Source organism: Python bivittatus, unplaced genomic scaffold (genome assembly GCF_059951505.1).
Source record: "Python bivittatus isolate LINGU-HERP-01145 unplaced genomic scaffold, Pbiv_v1 ctg000010_np1212, whole genome shotgun sequence".
NCBI classification, from domain to species: domain Eukaryota; kingdom Metazoa; phylum Chordata; class Lepidosauria; order Squamata; family Pythonidae; genus Python; species Python bivittatus.
Genome location: NW_028277029.1, coordinates 5,372,367 through 5,398,456, shown reverse-complemented (window position 1 = coordinate 5,398,456; position 26,090 = coordinate 5,372,367). Strand labels below are relative to the sequence as shown.

General features: G+C 38.0%; 1 protein-coding gene and 1 long non-coding RNA gene across 2 annotated transcripts in view; one reads left to right on the top strand and one right to left on the bottom strand.

The window, feature by feature from the left end:
• The window catches only part of LOC148217197 (uncharacterized), a 29,186-nt gene extending 19,605 nt beyond the window's left edge, over nucleotides 1–9,581 (top strand). Inside the window, exons 3-4 of the long non-coding RNA XR_015798430.1 lie at nucleotides 3,874–3,931; nucleotides 9,211–9,581. This is a non-coding gene — a long non-coding RNA (uncharacterized LOC148217197). The remainder of the gene's footprint in view (nucleotides 1–3,873; nucleotides 3,932–9,210) is intronic.
• On the bottom strand, nucleotides 479–26,090 carry SLC26A4 (solute carrier family 26 member 4). Its single transcript, XM_007422110.3, has 20 exons — nucleotides 25,632–26,090; nucleotides 25,376–25,515; nucleotides 24,741–24,851; nucleotides 23,325–23,512; nucleotides 21,746–21,910; nucleotides 20,541–20,693; nucleotides 20,360–20,442; nucleotides 19,270–19,417; nucleotides 15,031–15,144; nucleotides 12,514–12,591; nucleotides 11,937–12,032; nucleotides 11,078–11,184; nucleotides 9,747–9,816; nucleotides 8,192–8,284; nucleotides 7,551–7,646; nucleotides 5,714–5,944; nucleotides 4,305–4,359; nucleotides 2,876–3,021; nucleotides 2,375–2,455; nucleotides 479–1,185 (listed from the first exon to the last, which is right to left on the bottom strand). The coding sequence occupies exons 1-20, from the start codon at nucleotides 25,784–25,786 to the stop codon at nucleotides 1,162–1,164; spliced, it is 2,334 nt and encodes a 777-aa protein (XP_007422172.1). The 5' UTR covers nucleotides 25,787–26,090; the 3' UTR covers nucleotides 479–1,161.

The following is a 26,090-nucleotide window of genomic DNA, read 5'->3' as shown; positions in this document are numbered from 1 at the left end:
TGCTGTGCAGTTGAGACTCCACTTTACACACTTACTCATTAGTGCTGACATATGTAATGTTTTATTGCAAGGAATGAAATGTCATTTTGTTCCAAATAAATAATCAGCAATTTCCAGGGTAGCATGAGCAAGTATTGGAGATATTCCTGAGTATCCACCCTTTGGATTGATTCATGATTGTTAAAGGGAGCGCTTCAAGATTGAAATCAGTTAGGCACACAGTAGCATTGCTGCAAAAAGGGTCAAAGGCAGAATGGAATTGGGCATAACAAAGACAGCCTATCTATAGTTAAAAAAAAAAAAAAAGTCATCCCTGAATCCCTCTTATTGTACAATTTCTGCTCTCCAATACAGTAGATCAGGGTTTCTCAACTTTAGCAACTTTAAGACATGTGGACTTCAACTCCCAGAATTCCCCAGCCAGCATGCTGGCTGGGGAATTCTGGGAGTTGAAGTCCACGCTCTTAAAGTTGTCAAGGTTGAGAAACATTGCAGTAAGTAAAGGATGAAGTTACATCACTACATGGGGAAAAGCTAGGGTTTTTGTATTGCAGCAATGTAAAATATGCCGGAACAGTATTATCCTTTGGATTCTTCTTGGAGTACACTTTTCAAACAAAAATTGGTCACCCTTGATTTCAACCTGGCAGAAAAAATCAGAAATTTAAACTAACCCTCACATTTCCTTTGAAGTAAGTGATTAAATGCATTCAATAGATTTTAAGTTCGCTTCTGAGGCAGTTTTGTGCTTCAAGATTATTGCATTATTTGTTAGTCACAAATGTTGTTCCAGACGAGTAAGTCATGGTACCCCTGAGATATGCACCTCCTGCCTGATGTTACATGAAAATAAAATTTCCTTACTGCCATCTGCTTCTGTACATCAAAATAACAATAACACATAAATATCATTATGCATGGGCACCCAGTGCAATAGCTAGGACTGCTATAGTTTTTATGGTTTTGCAATCCAATTCCAAAGCAATTTGATTCTGAACAGGTGGACAAATAATTTAAATAAATTATAGGATGCAGAGAAACGTCGAAGTCTTTTGAATAATATAAATATTTTCTTCTATTGCAATGGACAGTGTCCCATGTTGAACTGCTTGAAATCTTGATGTACGCTTGCCATGAAGGTCACAGGTATGAAGCTGTCCTTTATGAAGCAAGTCTGCGCATAGCCTAGTTAAAAAAAAAATGAAAAGAAAGGGAAATAGGATTGAAATTCTAAATCTGAAGTTAAAGCTCTGAACAGTAAATAGATACTGATTACCAATGTAGCCATATTACATATATCAAGTTACTTGGCTTGACGTTCCCCAAAGAACTCTAGAAAATAGTTTATTGATGCTGCAAATGCGCAGGATCTTATTACCACAACAGACATCTTAATTGCTTCAAAACTCTAGGCTTGGGTCCCCACCTTGCTGCAATACCCCAAGGCCTTTGCCTTGATCAGGGGTGTCCACAGGCTGGAGGCAAAAAAGTTAAAGATGGCAGCTACAACTGGACAACAGGAGCGCCATATATTTGGCAGATCACACCATCATGACCACCATCTGAACTTCCTTGACCATACCCTGCAGACACCCCGGCCTTGATATTCTTATGCTCCCTGCCCTACCTAATTTTTGTTCTGAGACCGCCCACACCACCATGGCTAAACCATTTAATCAATCTGCAAGCACCACAATGCAATGGCAGCCCATCCTTCCTTCCAAAATTCAGAATGTGCACCCCAACTCAAAAAGTTGGAGGCCCCTGCTATAGGCAGTTCAGAATCTGTAGTAACTTCTGCCCAGGTCGCAGCATTGCAGCGAATAAAAAATACATAGAGATTATGTCCATTAAGAAGAATGAGCTCTTTTAAAGACATTATAAGGCAGGAATAATCTTCACTAACAACAGTGGCCAAGAGTGCCTCCAAGGGTGGGGGGGGGCGGTGCTTATTAAAAATGGGCAGGGCTTTGATAGCACACTTGCAGCTATCCGGAGACCCTCCTGCCTAACAAGCTGGTAACTTGACTGAAGAATTAAACTTCAAAAGTAGAGAAAAAAGTGTGAGAGCCCACTTATGAGATACATACCCTCCCCCACAAAAAATTAAAATGATGTCGTCAGCAACTATCATAAAATTGGTACACTGCGTCTAAATATTACATTTCTAAACACTTGGCAATATTAGGAGCCCAACCTCTCATCAATTAAAAATAATCAGAAATTGTTGGGAGGTTAGGGAGCCGAGTACCTACGGTCTGGAAGAAGATTAAAAGTCATCCAGTATATAGGCTGAACAGAGTCTGTACATTGCATTACTATGTTATGCTAAAAATGATAAAATGCAGATTCTCTATTTGAAATTAAACAATACCTCTTCTTGAACATCAAGCTCTTCATTCTGGTTGGTTTCTGTGAATTCTATTGGTTCCTTTGACTCCTGCATCAATGATATCTGGGCCAAAAGAACAAAGAGTTATTAATACGACAAACAGCAAAAATTAGTAGAGTGGACAATACTGTTCTGTTAAACACTTAAGTATAATTTTCTGAAAATTATAATTGTTTCATCTTAATAGGAAAAGTAAATTAAAACCTCAGTAAAAGTAATGGTACTTGAGTCTGCACAGTTATTTTTTTCAAAAATTATTTAAATTGTATTTAAATCTCTATTATTAACATCATTTCCCCATAGAGAGAGATAACAGACTATAGCCTTTTCTATCAAATATTGCTAACCAGAATGAAAACAATCAGGACTTATGTGAAAATGTGTGTGTGTGTGTGTCTGTGTGTGTGTGTGTGTGTGTGTGTGTAAATGAAATGTACTGCCAATACGTATATAAATAAAAATAAAAATATGTATGGGCCCTACCTTTTCAGCTATAGGGTCTTGAGCATCTCTATACATGACTTGACCCTGTATGTGGAGTACAGCATCATGAACAGTCAAGAAAAATAATTCTTTTTGAATGTCGTCGTCAAAAAAGGCACAGCGTTCCAATGTTTTAATAATGTGGTCTGCAGGGAAAATATATAATAAAATATTACCAACACCTAAACAGATAACAATCCGTTTACATATTCAGGCCTGTTAAAACTGCATATACAAAATCATCGTGATAAATCAGGTTTCTTCCCCCACTAACAGAATAAATAAATAAAAGCAACTTCTGAAAATTCAGTTTGTTAAACTATAAAGTAATTTCAAGAAAAGGTCTCTTTTCTTAAAAAGAGACTTTAAAAAACACTTTAAAAAGTTTTTTAAACTTTTCCCCGGGTATGCCATAATAAGCTTATTTCAAAATCCTGTAACACGGTTTATAAAATTATAATTTATAAGAACAAATAGAGATTATAGGACATTGGTGTTCACATAAGAATATGGGAGCTGAATTAATGTACAGCATATATGGGAGGATTCCATGACTTGAACAGGGAGGTTTATCATGAATTCTGCACTGTTGGTAACTCACCGGACCTAAAAATTAAAGGGCTGAGAATGTAATTAGGGATTATAATGGGAGATCATTATTACATTACTTACAAAAATATTAATTGCAAAAATATTAGCTGAGTCCTAGTCAGATTATGGCACAGTTTGCCCAGGATGGGGATTAATCCATTACTGTATTTCCATGCAATTTTATAAATTAATTCTCAGAGCTGTTCCATTGGCCAAAGCATATTAATATACATGGAATAAACAGTTGATTAGATGTCTGCAATTTCCATTAAGAAAATAGCACGAGTCGACTTCTGTGGAGTTGCATTGCAACAGTTAGCCACCCTTCAGCAAAACTTTTCTGTTTGTTCTCAGTGTACACGCTTTTCTTTAAAATAATTCTCACAAAATACTTGCTGGTTTTGCAGAAAACATTCAAGTTTCTACATCGTTATACCGAGTCCAGTTTTTGATCCTTCTAAAAAGGTAAATATTGCCTAGAATCAACCTGATGATGATATGAACAGTTCAATGTTTTCTTGACTATTTGGAAATGATTTGGCATTACCAGATTCTGGGACTTTTTTTTAAACTTCCCACTCTAGTCTATAGACCTGGGATTTCTCAATGGTCTCCCATCCAAATATTAACCAGGCTTGATCCTGTTTAGCGTTTTGAGACTAGCCAAGGTCAGCTTGTTCTCCATGCTCTCAGCCAGAGGATTTTCCCAGCATTGCTATTTATTACTTCTTTTTAAACTAAGGAATATACAATGCAAAGGATTCTGCATTCAAAGCATTTCCTCCACACTGTTCCTTACACTCTGCTCCCTATTAATAATGTATAGATTTCTATTTACCTAGGTGTGATGCAATGTATACGGATACATCTATTCTCTTGAACTCTTTGACAATCTGAAAAAAAGAAGATGGGGTTATCTTAAATATAGCTTTAAGGACATTTGGGGAATACTGGAATGTGTTTTCAGAATAAAATTTTCTGATTCAGTTTCTGCTTATAAATCTAGTATATAATGCCCTTTTGTACCCTAGATTTAAAGGTGGCATTTATAAAAGATAAAAGTAGAAATTTAAGGGTGTAATCTGAATTGATATAGAAGTAAACATAAATAGATGAATAACAATTCTGAATGTAATGGGGGCAAGAGTTTCTCTAGGTTAGAGATTGAAAGTAAATCGGGAAGTATGGCAAATAGATCATAAAAACCTTAACACTGTATCTCAGATCATGACTGACAATTAAGAAGAAAACAGAATTCCTAACAAATAAAACCATTTGGGAATCAAAGCAGACATAAAATCATGTAAAAGTAAACAGCATCAATCCAGATTATTTTTAGGATTATCCTTTAGGATTAGAGAAATTTAACCATAATTCCTCCAGTGTGGTCACTATCTAAATGTGGGTCTCACACCTATTATTTGCATTGAAACACCTTCGATTAGCATAAAAAGAACCTTTTTTGCAGGTAGGATCCCCCTGGAGCAGGATTAACCCATCATGGTTCCAGTCAGGATTGTAGTCCTGACATTTCCTTTGGTAATAATTACATATTGTAAATCCATTTGCACAAATGGAATCACAGGTAGTTTGTCTCATGAATTTCAGAATAATTATAGAAAGCCAAATCAAGGCTCAAAGTTTATTATACAGGTAGGTCACGATTAGTGTGAGTTTGAATAGCGCAATATTTGATTATGATACCACATCAGATTTAACGTGAGCCAAAATTCAGTTAGTGCAAGGCTAGCACGTGCACAGTTGAGGCTAGTGCATGCACAGTTACCGCTGGGGTTTTAGACGCTAATTGTTGTGTGTGCAAAATGGAGAAAAGGAAGGCTCCATCTGAGGAAAGCTCAGAAAAGAAAAGGCTTATTTTGAAGAACTACAGCAAAATACAGGAGATAGCAGGTACGCTTTGGATATGGATTTAATCCTCTTTTAACGTTACACAGTATTTCATTCATAAACATATAAAAATTACCTTTAAAAATTCAATTGCCTATTTCCGTTGAGCAGGAACCAATTGCCTTATTTTCCATAGAAACATCACTTCAAATAGTGCGACTTCGAATAATGTGACCATTTCGTGGGATTCATTAACCGCACTAATCGAGATCTATCTGTACACCCGTACTGTAGCTTGTACAAGCCATGTAAGAGTTACAGAACGGTTAGCATTTCTGTAATTTTAAATCATATCATTTTAACAATAGATAGATGAGAAAAATGAGAAAATATTCTTACTGTTTTCATTACTCGGACTGCGACTACATCCATGAAAGATACAGCTCCAAAGTCAAAAATTAGGCTGTGGAGTGGCACTTGAGGGACATTGACTTTGACCGGAAGCTCTGAATTCCAGTCCACCTGGATTTCCACTTCTTTGGTTGGAATGTCCAGATCTGCAGGATCTTCTAGATCTTCATCAGATTCAAAACCCTCATTTACCGCTCCAGAATCACTGATAACGCCATTCTGATCAAAAGATATATATAGTATGTTCACCACGGTCCTTATTTACAAAGGTGTATAAATTTATTTATTTATTTATTTAATTTGTCCCCGCCCATCTCCCCACAATGGGGGACTCTGGGCGGCTTACAACATACTAAAAAACATAAATACAGTTAAAAGTTATAAAACCAAACATTAAAAAATAAAAAAGCTAAGAAATCCAAGAGGCCACTGGGGCCACAGCATACCACTAAGAGGCCAGCCAACCCCAATTCTGATTTCTTCCCTCCCTGCCCCAGGCCAGATGGCAGAGCCATGTCTTTAAGTCCCTCCGAAAGGCCTGGAGTGAGGGGGCCTGTCTCACCTCCGGGGGCAAGATGTTCCAAAGGGCAGATAAATACAGATTTTCTCCATAACGAAATATTTCTAATCAATTCACGGCAAAGGTACCATTTCCTATTTTCTTTACATGAGACATGATAATGCATAGAGAAACTTTCCTGGGAATAGAATTGATGCCCAGTTGTTTAAATGCCAACTTGTATGTTTGGGGACATACAAATGTTTGCATAAAAGAACTACACTGAATATATTCCAAACTCTTATTTTTGGACTATGACCCTACAGCAAATATACAAACAAATTCTGCACCTTTAAATAAAAGGGAGGTATTTTTGTTCAGGAAAACAGAAAATCCAATTCTACGCTTATAGAAAGTTATGAAAAGATGCGTCACTTAGAACAAAACATGGGGTTCACAGGAAGCCAACGTTTACCATTTATTTCAAAGTTCATGATGCCATCTGCACAAGGAAATAAGCACATTCTTGTGGCAAATCTCACCATGGTACTAATTTCCCTGCACCCAAATTTAATTGTTGAATGAGCACATTTGATTATCCTCCTCCTTCCAGCTGAATACTTCTTAGCTCAACCAAGGTTCTGCCCACAACTCTGGCCCCTGCTGACCCTCGTCACCCACATACACTTTCAAGTCATTCTCCAGGTCACAAGTTAATTTTGTACTCATTACTCTCTAATCCTTGAACCTTCTTCTCCGTAGTCAACCTTATTGCTTGACCTAGATGCTCTAGCTCTGATGCATTTTCCCTTTCTTCCAAGCTCTGTATCCCCTTGCTTTCATTATTCTACCCATTAATTTTTCCAAAGCCATGGGACTCAAAGAGGCAAGTCGTTTTTTTTTCAGAAATTTAATGTAGGAATCAGTTTCCCTCAAATACTGTTGCTATATGTCATATTCATTCATTCTCACTATGTTAGATTATTTTGTCCGCTTATTGTTCCTTTCCCCTCTTTTTATTGAATATGGTTTTTATATTGTTTTTATACTGCATTTTGAAAATGCTTTGCTTTCACACATGAAATTATATTAAACATTAAATAGCGAGATGTACACAAGAAGAGAGAGAGAGAGAGAAAGTAACAGTGTGAATTAAATACTTTGGGGATTCACAAGAATCTTGAGACTCACTTGCTAATTAGATTTTTGTGCCTACCAGTAATTTAAAATAAAATAGAAAAACAGATCATGTGTACAGTAAATCTATTGCCCATGATAAAAAGCCTTTTAAAACAACTGAGTGATGAACAAATATGGACACTTTACTTTTGTTGCTTTTAATTTTCCTTTCTTGATCAGTTTCTGTATTTTTCTCAGAGCCTTGAGCCTCTTGTTGTACACCCGCACAGCATCAAATCCCACCTACAAAGGGTAGAATTTAGTAATTTTGTATTAGTCATTTTTACATATGGTAGGAATACCTTGTATGGACCTCAGTTGTTTTTTTTATATCAGAGCCAGTTTGGTCTATTGGTTAAGACTCCAGGCTAGAAACCAGGAGATGGTGAGTTCTAGTCCCGCCTCAGGCATGAAAGCCGGCTGGGGGACTTTGGGCCAGCCCCTCTCTCTCAGCCCGTGTCAGGCTCAGGGGACAAGCCAGTTGGTTAATTCCTGTCACAACCAATGGATCAACATTTGGTTGATCCGAAAAAGTAGACCCTGCACCTGCAGGAATGCCAGGAAGAAAAAAACGTTTTTTTATATATTTATATGCTGGCTTTCTTCCATCACAGAATTTAAGGAAGAAAACACACATTCTCAAGCAGTCTTTCAGCCAGTTACCAGCCACATCCAGGTCTGTCTCATTTCGGCAAATTTTCCCCCTGCTATGCTTTCAGACTGAAGACTGTATTGATATTTTGATAAGCATAAATAGCGAACATTTGAAAATATCACACGCTACTCACAGTGGATTTCAGACTGCTTCTTAGGCCATCAATATTAGCATAAAAAATGGGACTTGAAAATTTGAGAATCTTCACTCCTTCAGGTTCAACAACCTGTTGTGAAAATAAGTATTTCCCTCATTACAAGCAAGCCCTATTTGCTTTAGACCTAGAAAAAACCCTGATAGAACTTAAGCGGAGGGTATGGGACTTTGACATACAGATAGGCAGACCCAAACTTTCCCATCTCTCATATAAACTCTCTCTCCCCCTGGACACCCCCCAATCACTTCTATAAGATTCTGTATAACCCACAAAGAAGGGTTTTCTCCCTAGCCAGTATAGACCTCTCTCTACTAGGGTGACAGCTGGTTGATATGCCAGCCTTCCATATGAGGATCAAGTATGTACTTGCTCAAACGTAGAAGTTGTGTCTGTTTCTCACATCCCTTCAGAGTGCCCACTGTACTCTCATTGGTGATCAGCACTCATAGACCTGCTCTTGAATCTGATAAACTCCACTCATGATGAGGAGATTGAGGTATTCCTACCAAACAAGCAATACCCAGATGTTTCAAAGGTAGTAGCAAATTTTTTATTTATAACCTTAGTCTATAGAAACCATTTGGTGCCCTCGATGAATTGCTAATTGGATCTGTAGGGAAGGGAGGATCTGGCTATTAATGCACTCAGCAAAACTGTTAACTATTATTTGTAGTTTTTTTTTAAAAAATAAACCAACCAATAATTAATGTTATTCATAGATATAAAATACACCATATTGCAAAGGTATGGATTCTATATATTTGTAGATGTTTGTCTTTTCTGAAGTAGTGGCCAAGGAGGGATTTCAATAAGATTACCACCTCTTTGATAGCACGTGTATGTATGTATGTGTGTATGTGTGTGTGTATGTATGTATGTGTATACACACACACACACACACACACAGAGTATTGATTGTTTTAGATCTGTAAAGATTATGCACTTTTCCGATGCCCAATCTATCTCTAACAAAAGAAAATATTATTTTTCCTTAGGATTTATGACTACCATCGTCCCCCTCTATCAAGACTTCTCTTTCCTAGTATTATTGTCTAAAAGCAGGAGCAAGCAGCCTCTGGCATTCCAGATGTTGTTGAAATATGATTCCCAGCAGCCAAGACTATTTGGCCTATGATGAGGAATGCTGGGAATTGTAGTTCTGCAACTTCAGTAGGTTCTCCTCCAGTGCTTAAGAGGGAAAATGCTGTGATCTTTCTTAAAAACAGTCTTTACAGGACTATGGCCAGAAAGCCAAAGAATTCATCTAACAGGAATTCAGTTTGTGCAGTTAATTTATTGAAGTAGTAAATATACATAGAAATGAATTGATTTGACTTGAAATGCTTCATATTATAATTAATTCTCTATCAGCCACTGTATCTTTTCTGACTCATTATGAGACACCAGAAATAGATGTACCAATCATTTTGTCATGCAGACTGCATTTCGATCAACTCTGAAATAAATCTTAAAGCAATATCATTTTTTTTTCTCTAAGTGTGTGAAATATTAGTTTGCTAGACAGTCTTACATTTTTGTATTCTTTGATGTTCTTATATAGGTCTGTGCCAGGAATGTTGCCAAGACTACCCCAGGAAGGACTGACAAAACAAAATAAAATATTGATCAACATACAGATTTAAATATTAAACAAATGTAGCATACACAACAATTAATTGCAAGCAATGGTAGCTGAGCCATAATTTATCGCCTAATTTGTGAAATAAATAACCAAAGCAGTGGTAGCTGAGCTGTAATGTATTATCTAATTTGAGAAATAAATAACAAAAGTCTAGTTGGCAAGAGATTAATCAGATGATCAGACTGATCCTAGAAGTGACTTATGGAGTACAACTGCTTGGAACTCTTTCTTCTTTGCAGCCTTCTCCATTATCTTACCTTAAGGCCAGCCATGATGGAGGTGAGAGGATGCTTCAAGGGCTTCAGAAGAAAAGCCCAAACAATATATTCGTCTTAGATATCATAACGAAAGCTAAATGTATAAAGCAGAGACTACAATAGCAGCATCCTCCCGAGAAGCCAAGAATGTTGCTGTGATGCAAGCCCTGCCCCTTTTGTAGCATCTGTGACATCACACGCACACTCCAAACAGGTGGAGCTTCAGGTGAGATGCGGCTTTCATCATTTTGATGAAAGCAAAAAAATTCTACAGATGCCCAGCGCAGGAAGTATCCAGCGTATCCATGGAGTTCTTGAGTTTTCAATCCCAGCTTGTAGAGATGGCAAAATCAAATGATGCATGGATAGGTGCTTGAGTGCTGCCTCATTAAAAAACAAAGTGGTAAAAAAACTGATAATGGGCTGTCCTATTAGTTTTCTGTATGCAAATACTTTCTGGCAGGTATGGAAGCATTCGACTTACAGCTCCCCACCCTAAGGCCAAAACAGTGTGAGCACAGAAACTTTTTCCAAAGAAACAAAAGAATAACCTTCTCTCTGCCAAACAGATCAGTAGCAGCTAAATTAGAAGTTTCTTAAATTTCTTAAGTTTCACTAGTGTTTGTATGGCTAAAGAAGCACATTATTTTTAATTGGAAATGGAGACAAAGGCTGCCTTTTTAATGTTGGACTTTTCAGGGTAGCCTTTGGGTTTTTTTTAGCATTCTTGTTATTTCTGGAGTCACAGGCTGGCTTAACTTTACAGCTGACTTCCTTATAAAGGAGTGTCCAGTGAACCCTTTATTTTGATTTTACCATAAGAACAAATCATAGTTTCATCACCCATTTTAAACATCATATCCAGTGATGGTACACTTCATGCTTGAAAAATGCAGTCTGTTGAGTGATTTGCATTTATTTTTCCTGTCTTGGGTGCAAAATTCTTTTTTGTATTATACTCACAACTGAACTCTCAGGACAATTGTTAGCAGTGCAAATATCAAGCCAGCAAGTAATCCTAAATCCAGCCCCAGGATGATGGACGCTACACATGTGAAAACCCAGATCATCTGGAAAAAAAATAAATGGAGATGTAAAATCACCCAGTATAAATTTCAGTATGTGATGTAGTTCTACCAAATTTGATAAGCATTTGTTTTATATTCATTTAATCTTACTTTCTTGAATGTGAGGAAGTTAACACCTCCCCATAATGGTTGAAGAGTGGCTGTCCAACACAGATTAAACGGGGGCATGGATCCACGCTAGCTTTGCTTCTTCCACTAACCAACAAGAAGTATTTATTAGAGCAGGGTTTCTCAACCTGGGCAACTTTAAGATGTGTTAAGATAAGCCTTGCTGGTTGGGGAATTCTGGGAGTTGAAGTCCACACATCTTAAAGTTGCCCAGGTTGAGAAACCCTGTGTGAGAGGAACGGACTGTACTCTTGTTTTCTTCCTAACATGCAGGATTTATACATTTTTGTGCAGCCATCCTCTTGAACTGTTATAACCTGTATATTATTTATACCTCCTCAGTGAAAACAAGACCTATGTAGGAACCCTGGAAGACTATTTCATAAAAGGAAAATTACTTAGAGAGGGTTACAGGTGGCATAACAAAACCATCCCTCAGATCTATAATGGTCAGAAATCTACAATGATCTAGCACTTTGTTTTGATTTTTCCCCATGACATGAGATTCTCAGTTAAGGATTAATTATTAAATGAAATGAAAGGCAGCTGGTTAAATAGAGAAGAGATTAGTTCAAGTGTGACCAACAATTTGCAGCTTTTTTGAACAAAAGAGTAATTGGACTCACAGCATCTGCCTTGCTCTGCCTCCACAAACGTGGGACATCGCATACTTGCATGAACATCCCTTTTAAGTTCGCGATGACCACAGCTGCCAGAACAGACTACAAAGAGAGAAAGAAACATTAGCTTTATTTTTCAAGTAAGGAGAGAGAGATACCAAGGAAGATATATGCAGGGGTGTCGTGGGGGGGGTGTTGGAAAAGTCAAGATGGTGGTTGCATCTTGGAATCAAAGACTGTACGTAAGTCAGAACAGCATTATTGTATAATACTGTATAAGCAGTATTGTGCAATGAACTCAAACCATTGTGTATTGAACTCGAATCATTGTGTATTTAACTTGAATTTTGCTACAATAGGCTCAGTCCTTAACTATGGGTCATCTGTAACCCAGGTGTTCTTAACCTGCGGACTCCCTGTACTGCCTTCCCTTCAAGTGCTCAAGGCAGCTAATTTAGGGATCTCCCTTTATTTTATCCCCACAACAATAGCTAAACTGTATGATGTAGGAAAAGAGAGGGATTTCTGTTTATCAGAAACACAAAAGATTAAATAAATGGTGAAATGTATTAGAATAAAATACCTTTTGCAGAGGTTCCAGCAGTTTCCCCAAAGCTACAATAGCAATTAATACAATTCCAGCTGAGATTATGCCAGCAACCTGAAAATAAAACATTTTAAATCATCAAGGAACTAAGTTTTTTTCAGGAATATTTATGCAAAGTAGCCAGTTTAAACACTTTTAGTGAGCTATTTTCAGTATAGATTGTGAGTTTTCAAAATAAGTCAGACAGAATCAGAAATTATTTTTGTTGCTATAGAAGGAAATGTGGTAAAAAACCTGTTTTAAAAATTAATATTTTTAAAAGTAAGGTTCATATTCATATACCAACGAAGATGTCAGATCCACACACGCCTCTTTAATATTTTATTAACTTAAAATGTTGGGAGAGGTAGTTAGAGCAGAATTACCAATATTAGATCTTAGAGAAGAATGTGTATGTCTACAAGACCAAGCAAGATGAAGAGATAAGGAAGTCAGCTCTGAAATAACAACCAGCGATAAGAAAGTTAATACCATGCAGCAAGTCAAGTTTGACCCAGCAACCTAATAAGTCAACGAAAGGGAAGCTGAGATGACGAATGATGTGACTTTTCTGATCCCCAGCAAGTTAAACTCCTAGGAAATATTGAATTCAGCATAGGTAGTATTTGAATGGATGAAAACTCAAGTTATGTAACTCTCTTAGGGCAAATTGTGGGTCAGTAATTACTTGTAGTTTTGTACTCATGTTGGATACACAGATGCTGCATTAATCATGCGTGTTTCTCCAAAGACTTGAACATTTTTGTTCCCTTGAGCATTGTGAAGGAATTTAGAGATAACCTTGTATGAAAGAACTGTTAAGGAGGGATGGCTGGTGTGGGTCTTCCGGGCTGTTAAGGAGGGACTTGGAGAAGCAATTACATAGTCTACAGCAGTGTTTCTCAACTTTGGCAACTTGAAGACATGTGAACTTCAACTCCCAGAATTCCCCAGCCAGTCATGCTGGCTGGGGAATTCTGGGAGTTGAAGTTCACATGTCTTCAAGTTGCCAAAGTTGAGAAACACTGGTCTAGAGGGCGCAGCACGTATGAGAAACACAAAATAATCCCACCTTCATTTTGTTCATCCAGGAGAGAACCTTGGACAGGCTTTCAAGATTCTGTTATTGTACCCTACTATAATAAAGTCTTTTGATCTGGCCTGCCTCAAAGGGTTGACAATCCCTTCATTACTGTATAAGGTCCCAGAGTTCAAATCTCTAACAATATTCTTCCTAACTGCCATGATTTTTTCCCTAACTACTAACTAGTCACAATTAAATACGAAAGTCATGCTCTGATCATTCATTCAGAAGCCAAGGTCCATATTCAGTGTGGTCCCTGTGACCTAATGATTTGAAAGGCCCTGAATTTTTTTTACTCAACTGTCTACACTCAAGTCTTTGGTGAAACACGCATGATTAATGCAGCATCTGTGTATCCAACATGAGTACAAAACTACAAGTAATTACTGACCCACAATTTGCCCTAAGAGAGTTACATAACTTGAGTTTTCATCCATTCAAATACTACCTATGCTGAATTCAATATTTCCTAGGAGTTTAACTTGTTGGGGATCAAAGAAGTCAAAATAGCAGCCATGATCATGCAGTTAGAGCTGTGCTTCCATTTATATGCAGTCACAGCCACCATCTTTTTTTTACCCCCATGAGCACCCCGTCCTCAGCCTATTACAGCCACCTTCTTGCTGCAAATTAATAATTTATCTCATTGCTTATTGTATTTTCACACAGCATCCCAACAGTGTTTAAAATTGCAAATTCTGCCAGCATTTACTGGCTTAAGGACTGTAGAATTGAAAAATATGAGTCCTGGTCATGATAAGTAGACTGTAAAGCAAAGAGACCAAACAGGATGAACTGTTAACTTATGCATCTTTGCACAGAAGAAAATTCAATTCATTTATTGTCTCCAATGTAAGTTTAGGAATTGTGTATAAAAATTGCAGAGGCTTTCCACCAGCAAAATGGAAACTCCTGGATAAGACAGAATTTGCCTCTCTGCATATTCTCCAATCTGCTCCAGAATTTGCAGGAAGCAGATTCAGAGGAAATGCAGGAGGCTGCAAAGGAAAAATCAGAAAGGGAAAACAAGGAAGGACAGTCATATTAATTGCATTTAACTAATCTAAACTAAAATAAGTTTGGTTCTTGTCCTGGACTAGCTAATTTGTTGCTCCTAGCAAGCTGTTAAAAGACGAAGTGCATTTTTCTGAGGCTAATATTGTGGTTGGGGAATTGTGGGAGTTGAAGCCCACAAGTCTTAAAGTTGCCACGTCTGAAAAACAGTACTGTATACCCTCACTTTACTACATTAGAATGAAATATATCAATTATTCCAAAATTGTCTCTCTAGGAAGGCCTTCACCTCCTCTACGATATGTTAAAATACTATGTCACTAGGATCAATCAGAAGATGACTTGTTCAAAAATTGTTCCACCAGATCAGTAATAAGGATGATAGAAATGGCCTCCCACTGAGCCCAGTGAAATACCTGAGTTTTTCCACCTGTACTTTCTTGGACCGCGGTGCGAGACAGTGCGGTAGTAGCAGCAAAACAGGAAAAGGCTCCTGAAAAAATATTGCTGATTCCAAAGGCAATAAACTCCTAGAAGATTAGAAAACTGGAATAAACAAAGAGTGCGTAAAACCAAAACAAAACAAAAAAATCCTTCACTGTACATGGAAATATTTTCTTAGAACAGGGATGGAAAAAGTAGGTTGAGGTCTTCTGGTACAGCTCAGAACGAGTTGCAGTAGACCAGTGTTTTTCAACCTTGTTGTTCAACCTTGGCAACTTTAAGATGTGTAGGGAATTCCGGGAGGTGAAGTCCACACATCTTAAAGTTCCTCAAGTTGGCTGTGGAATTCTGGGCTGGGAAAGTTTTAGTTAGTTAGTTAGTTTTATTTAAAAGATTTGTATGGCTGCCCATTTTAAACACAACTCTGGGCAACAATAAAACCAATAACTATAAAATCATAAACCATAAAACCAAAAAACTAAAACCTGTTGCCTCAGTCATCCCCTTGGGATGCCCCACAACCAGCTCCAGATATCCTCATTCTATCCCAGTTCCTCAAAGCTGGCTGGGGCATTCTAGCAGTTGAAATCCACACATCTCAAAGTTGCCAAATTTGAAATACGCTGCAGTAGACTGACAAACCCTGATGGTTTAACCAAAAACCACAAACCTGTTGCCCTTCTCTTCGACTTATTGGCCTAAAAAAAAAGGTGACGGGCTGAGCACCTACTCAAAAACAGTACAGTCCTTAATTTTACTTCAAGATAGGCAAGTTGCCAGTCCAAAAATACTATTCCAACTTTTTCTATCAAAAATAGGTTTATGCGGAAATAAAAAAGATAGCAGAAGCACTGGGAAAAGATGGGAGGTTACAAATGGAAGATCATTGATGTAGCATGCTCTGCAAATCAGACCAACATTTCTTCATTTTCTTCACAACTGCATTCATTTATTGTGCTAAACTGTGATTTGTTTAACCATAATTCACTGAATACATCAGTTGGTAAGATTCATTCTAAGGTTAAATCATAATTTACATGGCACAATAGTTATGTTCACAACAAGCTAAACTAAAAACCAAAACAAGCCCATTATGGCTTAATACTGTGTGGGAGCCCTTATTTCTTATTTAACAAAAAGACAGATGTCAATGTGTGTAATGGTATGTGGGAAAGACCTTGGGAGATGGGGCAAAGAGATGCTGCCTAGGGAATGGTCAAATAAGAGAGAGCCCAGCCTGCAGCTGGATAGTGGCTCAGAAGGGACCCCCGCCCCCCCCCCCCCCCGCCGCCAGTTTCTTGGGCTGTAAAGGAGATGGTAGGAGATTTGCACTTTCAGACTTGCAAAATAATTAATAGTTAATGAAATGAGCCTTACAATAAAATAGAATTAGCTCATCTGATTGTTTCCTGTCTGGTCTACCTGGTAAGCCTAACAATATGTTTACCTGCAGCATCTTTCTTTCCAATAAAAAGTATTTAGGAAATCTGTATACTATTTTGCTTTAAATTAACTAGCTGAGGGGCTGAACATCCTTTACAATAAAAAATAGCAGTATGTGCTATTCAGCTACATTTCAGACATAAGAAAGACTTATTGTGAAAACTAGGCACTCCCAAATCTGTTTAGTTTCAGTTTTTCCTAAATTCACTTTTTTGTAAATATGTCAAATTTGCTGAATGTAAGTATTTTTCAAAGTTTGTGCTAAAATGCATATGTACTGCAGGGCATATTTTCCAAACATCTGTACGTACATTTTCAATTGTACATTAAGATACGCTGTTTTAACAACAATTGTTCTTAGTAGAATGCATATTTATACTTTATTTTCATGAATATGTGCATTTTGCACAGATATTCCCTAATTTAGAGAAGCATGAATTTCAAAGGATATCTGAATTTTGATTTTATATTGGCATGAGAATGCAAAAATAAGTAAACTTCACTTCCTAGGGAAGATGGTGGACTGAAGACAGCTCCCTGTAAAGCGGAGCCAACGTCTGTAGACTTTACTAAGGAGCCAATTAACATATTGGCTCCTATGATCCTCTCTGGACAAAAGAGAGAGAGGACGAGATTGCCCAAGCTTAAAGTAAACAGCAAAAAGCAAGACAAGGTTTTAGCTAAGTTTTTAAACGGATTAAGGGCTCAGAAAGTGTTGGAAATTGGACTTTGAATATTAAGATTCTGAAATTACTCTTAAAGAACAGTTGCATGTTTGTGGGAAATTGTTTTTGAGACTGAAGACATAATAAGACAAGTAATTTAAAATGGCGTTTAGAGATATCTTTGAGGAACTGCATCGAGATATTGAATCAATTACATCACCTATTTTGTGTTTTTCTGAGAACAGTTTGTTCTCAGAAGACGTTATAGAACAAGATATGTAGCAAAATTTACCCAATTAAAACATGGATGAGAATCTGAACAAGAATTTTTACTAGACATAAAGAAAAAATTGGATGAGAATTTGAAAATTAATAAGGAAATAAAAATGACAATCCTAGACAGCAGTTGGAATAATTTCTTTTTGAAGAAGACTCTGAAAAAATAGAAGGAGTGGACAGAAACTTCTTTTTGTTGGAGTCACAAGAGAGTTTGTTTAAAGTGCTGAAGAAAGGTCCAACAAAGGTCAGTTCTAAATGGATTATAGAGAAAGATTGTTCTATATAGAAGAAAAGGGGAATATAAAATTGGTTTATTCAACCAGGGATAAAATGGAACATGTTATTATTCTGGCTGGTTCTTTTTGGATTTGCAGATATCTTAACTGGAAAAAAATGCGGTACACTGGATTTGTTAATAAGGTGTTCAACTTCTTTCCTTTATTTTTATTTTATGTATCTTAATTTCATAGTACTCAAATTGGCTTTGTATTTAATTGTCTTTTTACTTAAAGTAAGGAAGTTTGATCATTTTCTTTAAAGGAGAAACTATCTCTCTCTGTTATGCTAATTTCAGTCTTTTGTGGATTTGCTTATAGTTTAGAGTTAAGATATGGAATGTTTATCAGAATGGGATAAGTTGTTATTTAGGGTAAAATGTTGTGTAATGGAGCTTGTCTTTTGTAAAGAAGAAATGGTCTCTTTTAGTTATGGTACATCTTTCTTTTACTTTGTTTATATTGGGATATTGGGACCATTTTATGCCTTTTAAATGGGATTTTGTTTTAACTAAGAGTGGAGATGTGGAATGTTGAATTTTATATATGTTAACTAATGTTAATATTTTAGAGCTCTGGTTGGACTTTTTGCTGAGAATTGGATGGGAGAAGAGATTACTTATTTGATTTGCCTATTGTTAAGAGATGGGTTATGGGATGAAGAGTTTTATATTGGTTAAATGAGAGGAGATGAAGTGATTATGGAATTGTTTATACTTGTCATGATGAGGGTGGGAAGTCACTTTTTTAGGAGGGTTTGTTTTGTTTTCTTACTACTGTTTTTTTTCTTTTTTTCTTTCACTTGTATTGTTTTATTGTTCTATATAAAACTCTTAATAAAAGTATTGGGGGGAAAAAATAAACTTCATATGCAAACTGAATACATTTCTCCCCTGTCCATACCCCACACACTTTCTGTTTAGATTTGGGGGCTGTGGAAAACTTTCTAGACAAAAGTAATTTTAGTATTTTGCTCAAGAAGGTGGTGGCACGTATTCACCTTGTCTGATCTCTAAACATGGTTAGTATTTGGATGGGAGACCAGGAGGGAACTCCAGGGCAGTACGCAAGATGGGAAGTTGAAAAACATCCTGCAAGAAGGTAATTGCAGTCTATTTCCATATTACTGGCCATAAAACTCCATGGACTTATCTATGTTTTCACAAAACTCAAGCTCGACTGGAAGGAGACTTCTTTTATAGTCCAATTTAGTTGATGAACGTTGCCTACAATCAAACCTCATCATGACATTGTGCCACATATTTCCCTAACTACATATTATAAAGAAGGGATGAGCTCAACATTGTCATTAGACCCCATTACACTTATTCTCTCTTCTCTGGTTCTTGCTCTTAAGTGGTGTCAAATTATTCTACTGTAAAGAGTGACTGTATTCATTCTCCCATTCTTCTATACTACTAATTTCAGATCCAAGCATCCATACTCTAACAAAAAAGGGCTCCATATGCAAGTTCGCATATTTAGTTCCTTAAAGAAAGCTTAGCTCATATTTCATTGTTTTTCAGAAATACCGTACAGTTCTACACACCTGATTTCCATCAATAGCGTAGTCATACTTAGTGGCATACACTTTTCCCACAGAGACAGCTATAGCATAAGCAACAATAGCAATGGAAAATGCAGAGGCCAACATTTCCCCAAACATGTTCACAGCTGGAGGTTCAGGAGGCAAAAATCTATAGAGGAAAAGAAGCAGGAGAGAAATGTATATTGATAAGTGTATATGTATGATTTTGTACTGACACTCTTATATACCGTAGCCATAAACGACTTGGGAAAAAAATCCTGTTATTTTCTTATTTCAGAGTCCAAGACAGTAAATGCACATAAATATTTTACAATATTTGCAATATCTATAATACATCTCACCGCAAATATGTCTATGTATCTATATACATTGTAAATACGTTTATAGATTCTATATGTTTTTGCTTCAAAAAAGTGTTCTTGTTCTTTATTTGGGGAAATCATGAAACACGTGAAAAAGAACCATTTCTAATATGGAAAACCATTACAGCAATGCATATGCTTAATTATCCAAAATAACTATATAGCCATGCACAATAACTATGCCACTATATGTCTCCCTGTTTTATCTCAAGTCTGCATTTATTATGTACAAGGTATTCATGGAAAGTATCATATTTCGGGTTTTATTCTATTTTATTGTATTTTATATTGTTTTTATTGTATTTTAATATTTATTGCTGTTTTATTGTGAACCGCCCCGAGTCACTTTTTGTGAGATGGGCGGTATCTAAATTTGAAATATAAATAAATAAATATTTGTCGTCTTCTCCCCATCCCCCAAATGGACGAATGCCCTACGCTCATTCGACCAGTAACTGAGTAGATAGCATGAGACATCCTCGGGATCAGGTACTTTTGTCAAAATGATGACAGCAGTGTTTGCCATCATGGTCCAAGCTCTGCCCCATTCATATGCGCCTGCAACATCATAACAGACATACAGAAGGGGCAAGGCTTCCATCATGGAGATAACTAGAGATTCATTGTTCTCCCCTCTGTGGTCCTTCTTAAGTTTTATCTGTAAACTCAAAATGTAGTTGCACTTACCCCTTAATTTTAGTGTTCCAAAACAAATAACCTGCACTTACCCTCTAGGAATAGTTTTCACAATCCCTGCATTGTATTTCTTCTCAAGGTCAACACCATATGAAATGCCAGTAGCAACTATTGTCTGGAGTCAAACGAAATAACAAAAGGCATGAACACAGAAGATTGATCTGCTTCTCCTGCCATTTTAACCTTCTGACTTTCTCAAAGGTGTTGGCTTACCACAATCACTTCTATAGGAATAGGAATAGGAATCTTGTGTCTGAAGCGGTCGTTAATTTCTTTGACGGCCATGCAGACAATGATAGTCAGCAGTCCCGCAATGAGATCAGCAATATTGGTGGTTCTAATGTTCTCAAATATTTCTATAAGCGTCTAGAGAGAGAACACAAAAGTAAGATCGTCATTAGGATGAGAATTACTTGTTCTGATTGCTCAAGTAGGTTGGGCCCAAGTTAGCAAACCTGAATTACAGAAATAGTTCTATATGAAGAACTTCTTAATAGTACACACTGATTGGTAATTGAACAGATTGCCTCCAAAAACAATTGGACATGCTTCGTTAGAGTTTTTTCAGGAGAAACTGCATGGTCATCAAACTGGTATTCTGGAGCAATGGATTTCTTGCTTTAACAGAAAATTGGAATATATTAAAAATCTGCTTCAGTTTTCTTTATCAGATTAATTTATCCCATTTGTTTGACCTTCTGTTCTTTTTTTAATTTTTAAAATTTAATTTTTAAATTTTTTTTACTTTGTTTTATTCTTGAATAATTGTATGGCCATTGTAAACTACTTGGGGTATAGTTTATAATTGTGCATTATGAACTGTATATTGTGGTCCCTTTACTCTATTATTCGTTTGTTATAATATTAATTTAGATTAGATGGTAAAATGATGTTTAGAAGCAGCTTTGCTAACCTAGTACCCTCCATATATGTTGGGTGTGATTCCATCATTTTCAGCCACCATGGTCAGTATCTGTATTGCCAAGTGATTATAGTTTTGTAGCCCATAGGAGGACAACTCAAAGCTCTAAGCTCCTTCCAACAATTGTCAAAAATCATCAGCAACGTTTCACTAATTTCGAGGCAGGAAACACACAGGGCCTGCTGTTTAAGCTCTAAAATAGGCCTAACATCGTTAAAACAACAGCCACAAAGAAAACTTCCAAACACACCCATACCCAAGAAAACAGAATCCTAGCTCAGCCCGTATGTCTGACATGGCTCCTCCCAGACTATGTTGTCTTACTCCGTCCAATATAACCTTCTACCTCACCAAAATGTAAGTATAGACATCAGCCACTCAAAGATTACTCATTGTGTTGTACATCAGCTCACTGTAGACTAAAAGATTGACAAGTTAGGTCAAGCAAAGGACCATACGTTATGTAATGAAGTTCAGTTTAGTAAGAAACACTTACATAGATTATGGAAAGGACCCCATTGTAGTTTTTGGTTGAAACGTTTAACACTATTTTTAGTTGTGAAACAAATACTTGAAAAGCAGCCGCAGTGGTAAAGCCTCCAACCAGTGGATCAGCAAGATACCTTACAATGAAACCAATCTGCAGTGCTCCAAACACTAGCTGGGAAAAGGGAAAAAAAGAAAACAATTTTCTAAATAGTTGAAAAATAATAAGTATAGCAAACAATTTAAAAAATGAGAATGTAAGTTCTGTAAGCCAATACCACAGGACAAGGTTCTTAATTTTCCTGAGCTTCCTTTTTTTTGGTTCTTATACTAAAATGAATACATTTCAGCAAAGTTTATGGATCTATGTATTAATTTAATAGACTGTAATCCCAACCTTTAGTATAAATAATCTTCAGGCTCCTTGTGATTAAAATAAAAACAACGCATATAAGACAAAGAAATAAATAAAAATAGTGTTGGCCACGAGGAATCTGATGGGGAATAATGCTGTAAACTAACTATCACTAGAGTTTTCAGTGGCAAATATGACTCTAGAACAGTGTTTCTCAACCCCATCAACTTTAGGGTGCGTGGATTTCAACTTCCAGAATTTTGGGAGTTGAAGTCCACGCAACTTAAAGACTGGGATGCAAAATCATTATTACGATAGCAACAGCTTTATACTGACTAAATACAATGATTGAACTGTTAAAAACTAGGGGATCAAGTGAGCTATATTCAGAGAAGAACTTATTACTACTCCTAACTACAACTTGAACTCATCCTTGGATGAATAGCAGTTGAATGTAAAAGTTCCTGGAGCTGAACAATGACAATCTCTTCAAGAAAGAGATGTAACCAATTGTTATGACAATCCACAAGGGCTACCAAGAAATGTTCAGAAGCAAGCTTAGCGCTATTGTCTTTGAAAGTAGTCAGGGTTTTCCCCTTTTACAGAAGGTATTCACATTTCTTTTATATCACACCCACCATTTCCTTGTTCCTTCCCTTTCACTGACAAAAGATCACAAGAAACTTTCCCATTATGGAACCTCATGTCAACTGAGATCTCCCTCCTGATTCCCCATTTGCAGCCAGAAGTGATGTAACGCAGAAGAGGCTTTACGACTTCATTCCACTTGATATTTAAACTGGTTCCCATATCTAGACTTTAAAAATGCAAGATATTAATCTCCTTTCCATCCTGTTTTCAAATGTTCACAGAACTCTCTCCCATAAATAGGAAACAGCTGGATGTATCTGAAGAGGACTTTTAAAAAAAGATCAAATAGATGGTTACAAAAGGAAGCTTTTCTCTTCTAACTGACAGAGATTACAAAGGATCCTATTTAAATACAAGAAAAGGAAAAAGGCCGTGTGTTATTGCGTAACACACATTCCAATGTGTAAGGTTTAATTCCTAAATGCAACTGTATAGTAACACTCCACAGCGTGTTATCAAATGATGCAAAACTATAAACAAATTATGCAAAAATTAAAACTTTAAGCAAAGAAAGAGCATTTCCCCCCAGTTATATAGTAAGTAAGCAGCAGTATTTTGAGAGAGCTTCATCTGGTCGTATTACCTGGATAATGCCAACCAAAAAGGTGACAGTGCTGGAAATGAGCACACGCTGTGCATCTCTAGAGACGATGTCTACAGAGGGAGTTCCATTCATCCCCGTCATGTTACTGTTAACCATGAGGAATTTTTCATCTGGTGCCATGCTCAGTACTACTGAGCCCACCATTAAACTGACCACAGGGAAAGGTCCTGTTGAGAGGAATTATATGGACATATATTTTTAAAATCTATATATGGGAGGCAGTGTGGGAGAGTGGCTAAGGTATTGGATAGGAGCAAGGAGACCCAGGTTCTACTCCATTTTCAGCTGCGGAAGCTCTCCGGGTGACTTTGAGCCAATGGTTCTCTCTCAGCCCAGCCTCCCGCACAGGGTTGTTGTTGTGGGGGCAAAGAGGAGGAGGAGGGAGCACTCTGTATGGTGCCTTGAGCTGCTGTATAAAAGGTGGGATATAAATCTAATAAATAAATGCACTAATAATAATGATGGGTCGGTTCTACCTTTAGGTATACGTAACTGTAGAGCGGTGTTTCTCAACCTTGGCAGCTTGAAGGTGGTGGCTGGGGAATTCTGGGAGTTGAAGTCCACCCATCTTCAAGCTGCCGAGGTTGAGAAACATTGTGGTAGAGGCATCATCTGTAGTTGCAACCGCCCACGTGGAAGAGGCATATGCCAGCTTTATTTCCCAGGTTGAAAAAAGATGCTTCTGCAAATCCATGCCGCACCTACCCTTTTCTCGAACCTGATACGTTTAACAGTGACTAAGAATGAAACAAGGCAGAAACACTCTACCCAGGGGCCTGTTAGAAGAGTCAGTCTTTGCATCTTCACAACAGGGTTAAGGCATGTGTTTCTCAGGGGGAACACTGCTCCACAAGGCAGGTACAGTTACTGAAATGGTGCTTTTCAGCTTCTTATTCTAATTTAAACTTGATAGCCCTAATAAATGCATTTTCTACATTATGTTCCCAGGAGTGTGTTAACTTGAATCATAAGGGTAGAATCTTATGTGTTTGTTTATTCAATGTATATATCGCCTTTTGGCTCAGGTGGGGACTCCGACAAGTATTAAAGCTGTTAGTCTCATAGGAATTTCCCCATTATAATTGTGGTGCTAATGGGATTTAACCACACAACGTATTTTATATAAGTAGCTCCTGCTAGTAATAGCTAAGTTCTACCAATAGTAAAAGTAGAGTACACATATATCAGTACACGCATCATATGTGGATGTTATTTCCAGCAATTAAGTGTGGAAAAACATGGAGAAACATGGAGAATTTAAATGCAGCCCAAACATACCATCTTATAAAAGTCTATTATAGCAAACAGAATGCCCCAAATCGTTCATAAACTCAAATAAAAATTAGCATTCTCAAAAAAAAATGCCTGCTATTAAAATAAAAATGATTCCGTTACCAACTGAGATGTGTCTTGATGTTCCTAAGAAGAAGTAGGTCAGGATGGGGAAAAATGCAGAATAGAGGCCGTATCCAATTGGAACTGCAACCAGTAATGCATATGCCAAACCTGATAATATAGAAAAAATAATTAAAACCCTAAATCATATAATGAACTATTTTAAAATCAATTATAATAAATTCTTCAAACTGTACTGTTCTTAATACACAAATATAATCTATATTTGTATTTCACATCTGAGGTCCCCTGCATATCTAGGTAGCATACAATGTGTAAACATTCAGCAGGTAATGTTTACTAAGAAGTAAACCAGAACTGGTTTGGATCCTGCAGCATCTAAATGGAATCAGGTAAAGAAATCCATAAGAAGTAAGCTGAGATCCTACAAAGTTTAGGGCTGGAAATGTGAAAAGACCTCGACGTAAATTGGCGCAACGTTTAAAGCTAGAGAAATGTCCAGTCAGCTTAACTGTAAAATGATTCAACCTTTTCTGAGCTATATGGATGGGGGGGGGGGGGGAGCCCTGTTCAATGCAGAGAGGGGGGCCTAGGATAGCCCCGGGATAGTTCAGCCTGTGTCCCCAGCCCAGTCCCGTCCACTCCCTGAGGTTGAAGGCGTGCGCCTCTCTTACCTTGCAGAGTAGCCACAAGTCCGGTGCTGATGCCAGAAATGATATCGCTGAGGAGCCATTCCTTGATCCTGTACTTGGGCAGCCATTCCAGAATGGGGAAGATGGTCTTGGTGACCTGGAAGGCTTTTTTCCTCGAACAGCTGCCAGAGACAAAAGGCTCACTGGCCGAAGCAGCCGCTGACACGCTCTGCCTCCCCGCCGTGGCCCCCCTCGCCTTGCCCAACCGTCCCCAGAGGGCGATGCGCGGGGCCGTTACCTGCAGGCTTTCTGGAGCCGCTCCCGGAGGGTTTGGGGCACCACCAGCTTCCTCTCGTTCTCCTCCTGGAAGGCCGCCTCGCTGTAGACGGGTCGGCTCACCACGTAGCGGCCGAGGTCCGGGAGCCCTCCATCCGCCCCGCCGCTCGCGGCCATGGCCGTCCTGCGCCTGCTGCAAAGGCAACGAGGGAGGCGGGCGGCCTTGCCAAAGCACGCCGCCCCCCACCCAGCCCACGCCAGGCAGGCAGGCAGGCAGGCAGCCGGCCAGCCATCCGGTACAGCGTGCCCTCCGAGCCAAGCCTACACTCGGACCTTTGCAGCCTGGGGCGAGGGCCGCTCCTGCCAGCTCCTTCCCACCCGCCACCTGGGCCAGCTCCCTTTCCGCCCGTGGCCCGAGCCGGCCGAGCGGCCGGGCAAGCGCCCCGCCGGAGCAGCGCCGGGAGACCCGGCTGCCCGCGGG

Coding starts and splice junctions, on each gene's coding strand:
- SLC26A4 (XM_007422110.3), bottom strand. CDS start 25,786: ATGGCCGCGAGCGGCGGGGCGGATGGAGGGCTCCCGGACCTCGGCCGC. Junction 8,285..9,746: donor ACATCAAAGAATACAAAAAT/GTAAGACTGTCT, acceptor TTTTCACAACAG/GTTGTTGAACCTGAAGGAGT. Junction 5,945..7,550: donor GAAAATTAAAAGCAACAAAA/GTAAAGTGTCCA, acceptor TCTTTTGATCAG/AATGGCGTTATCAGTGATTC.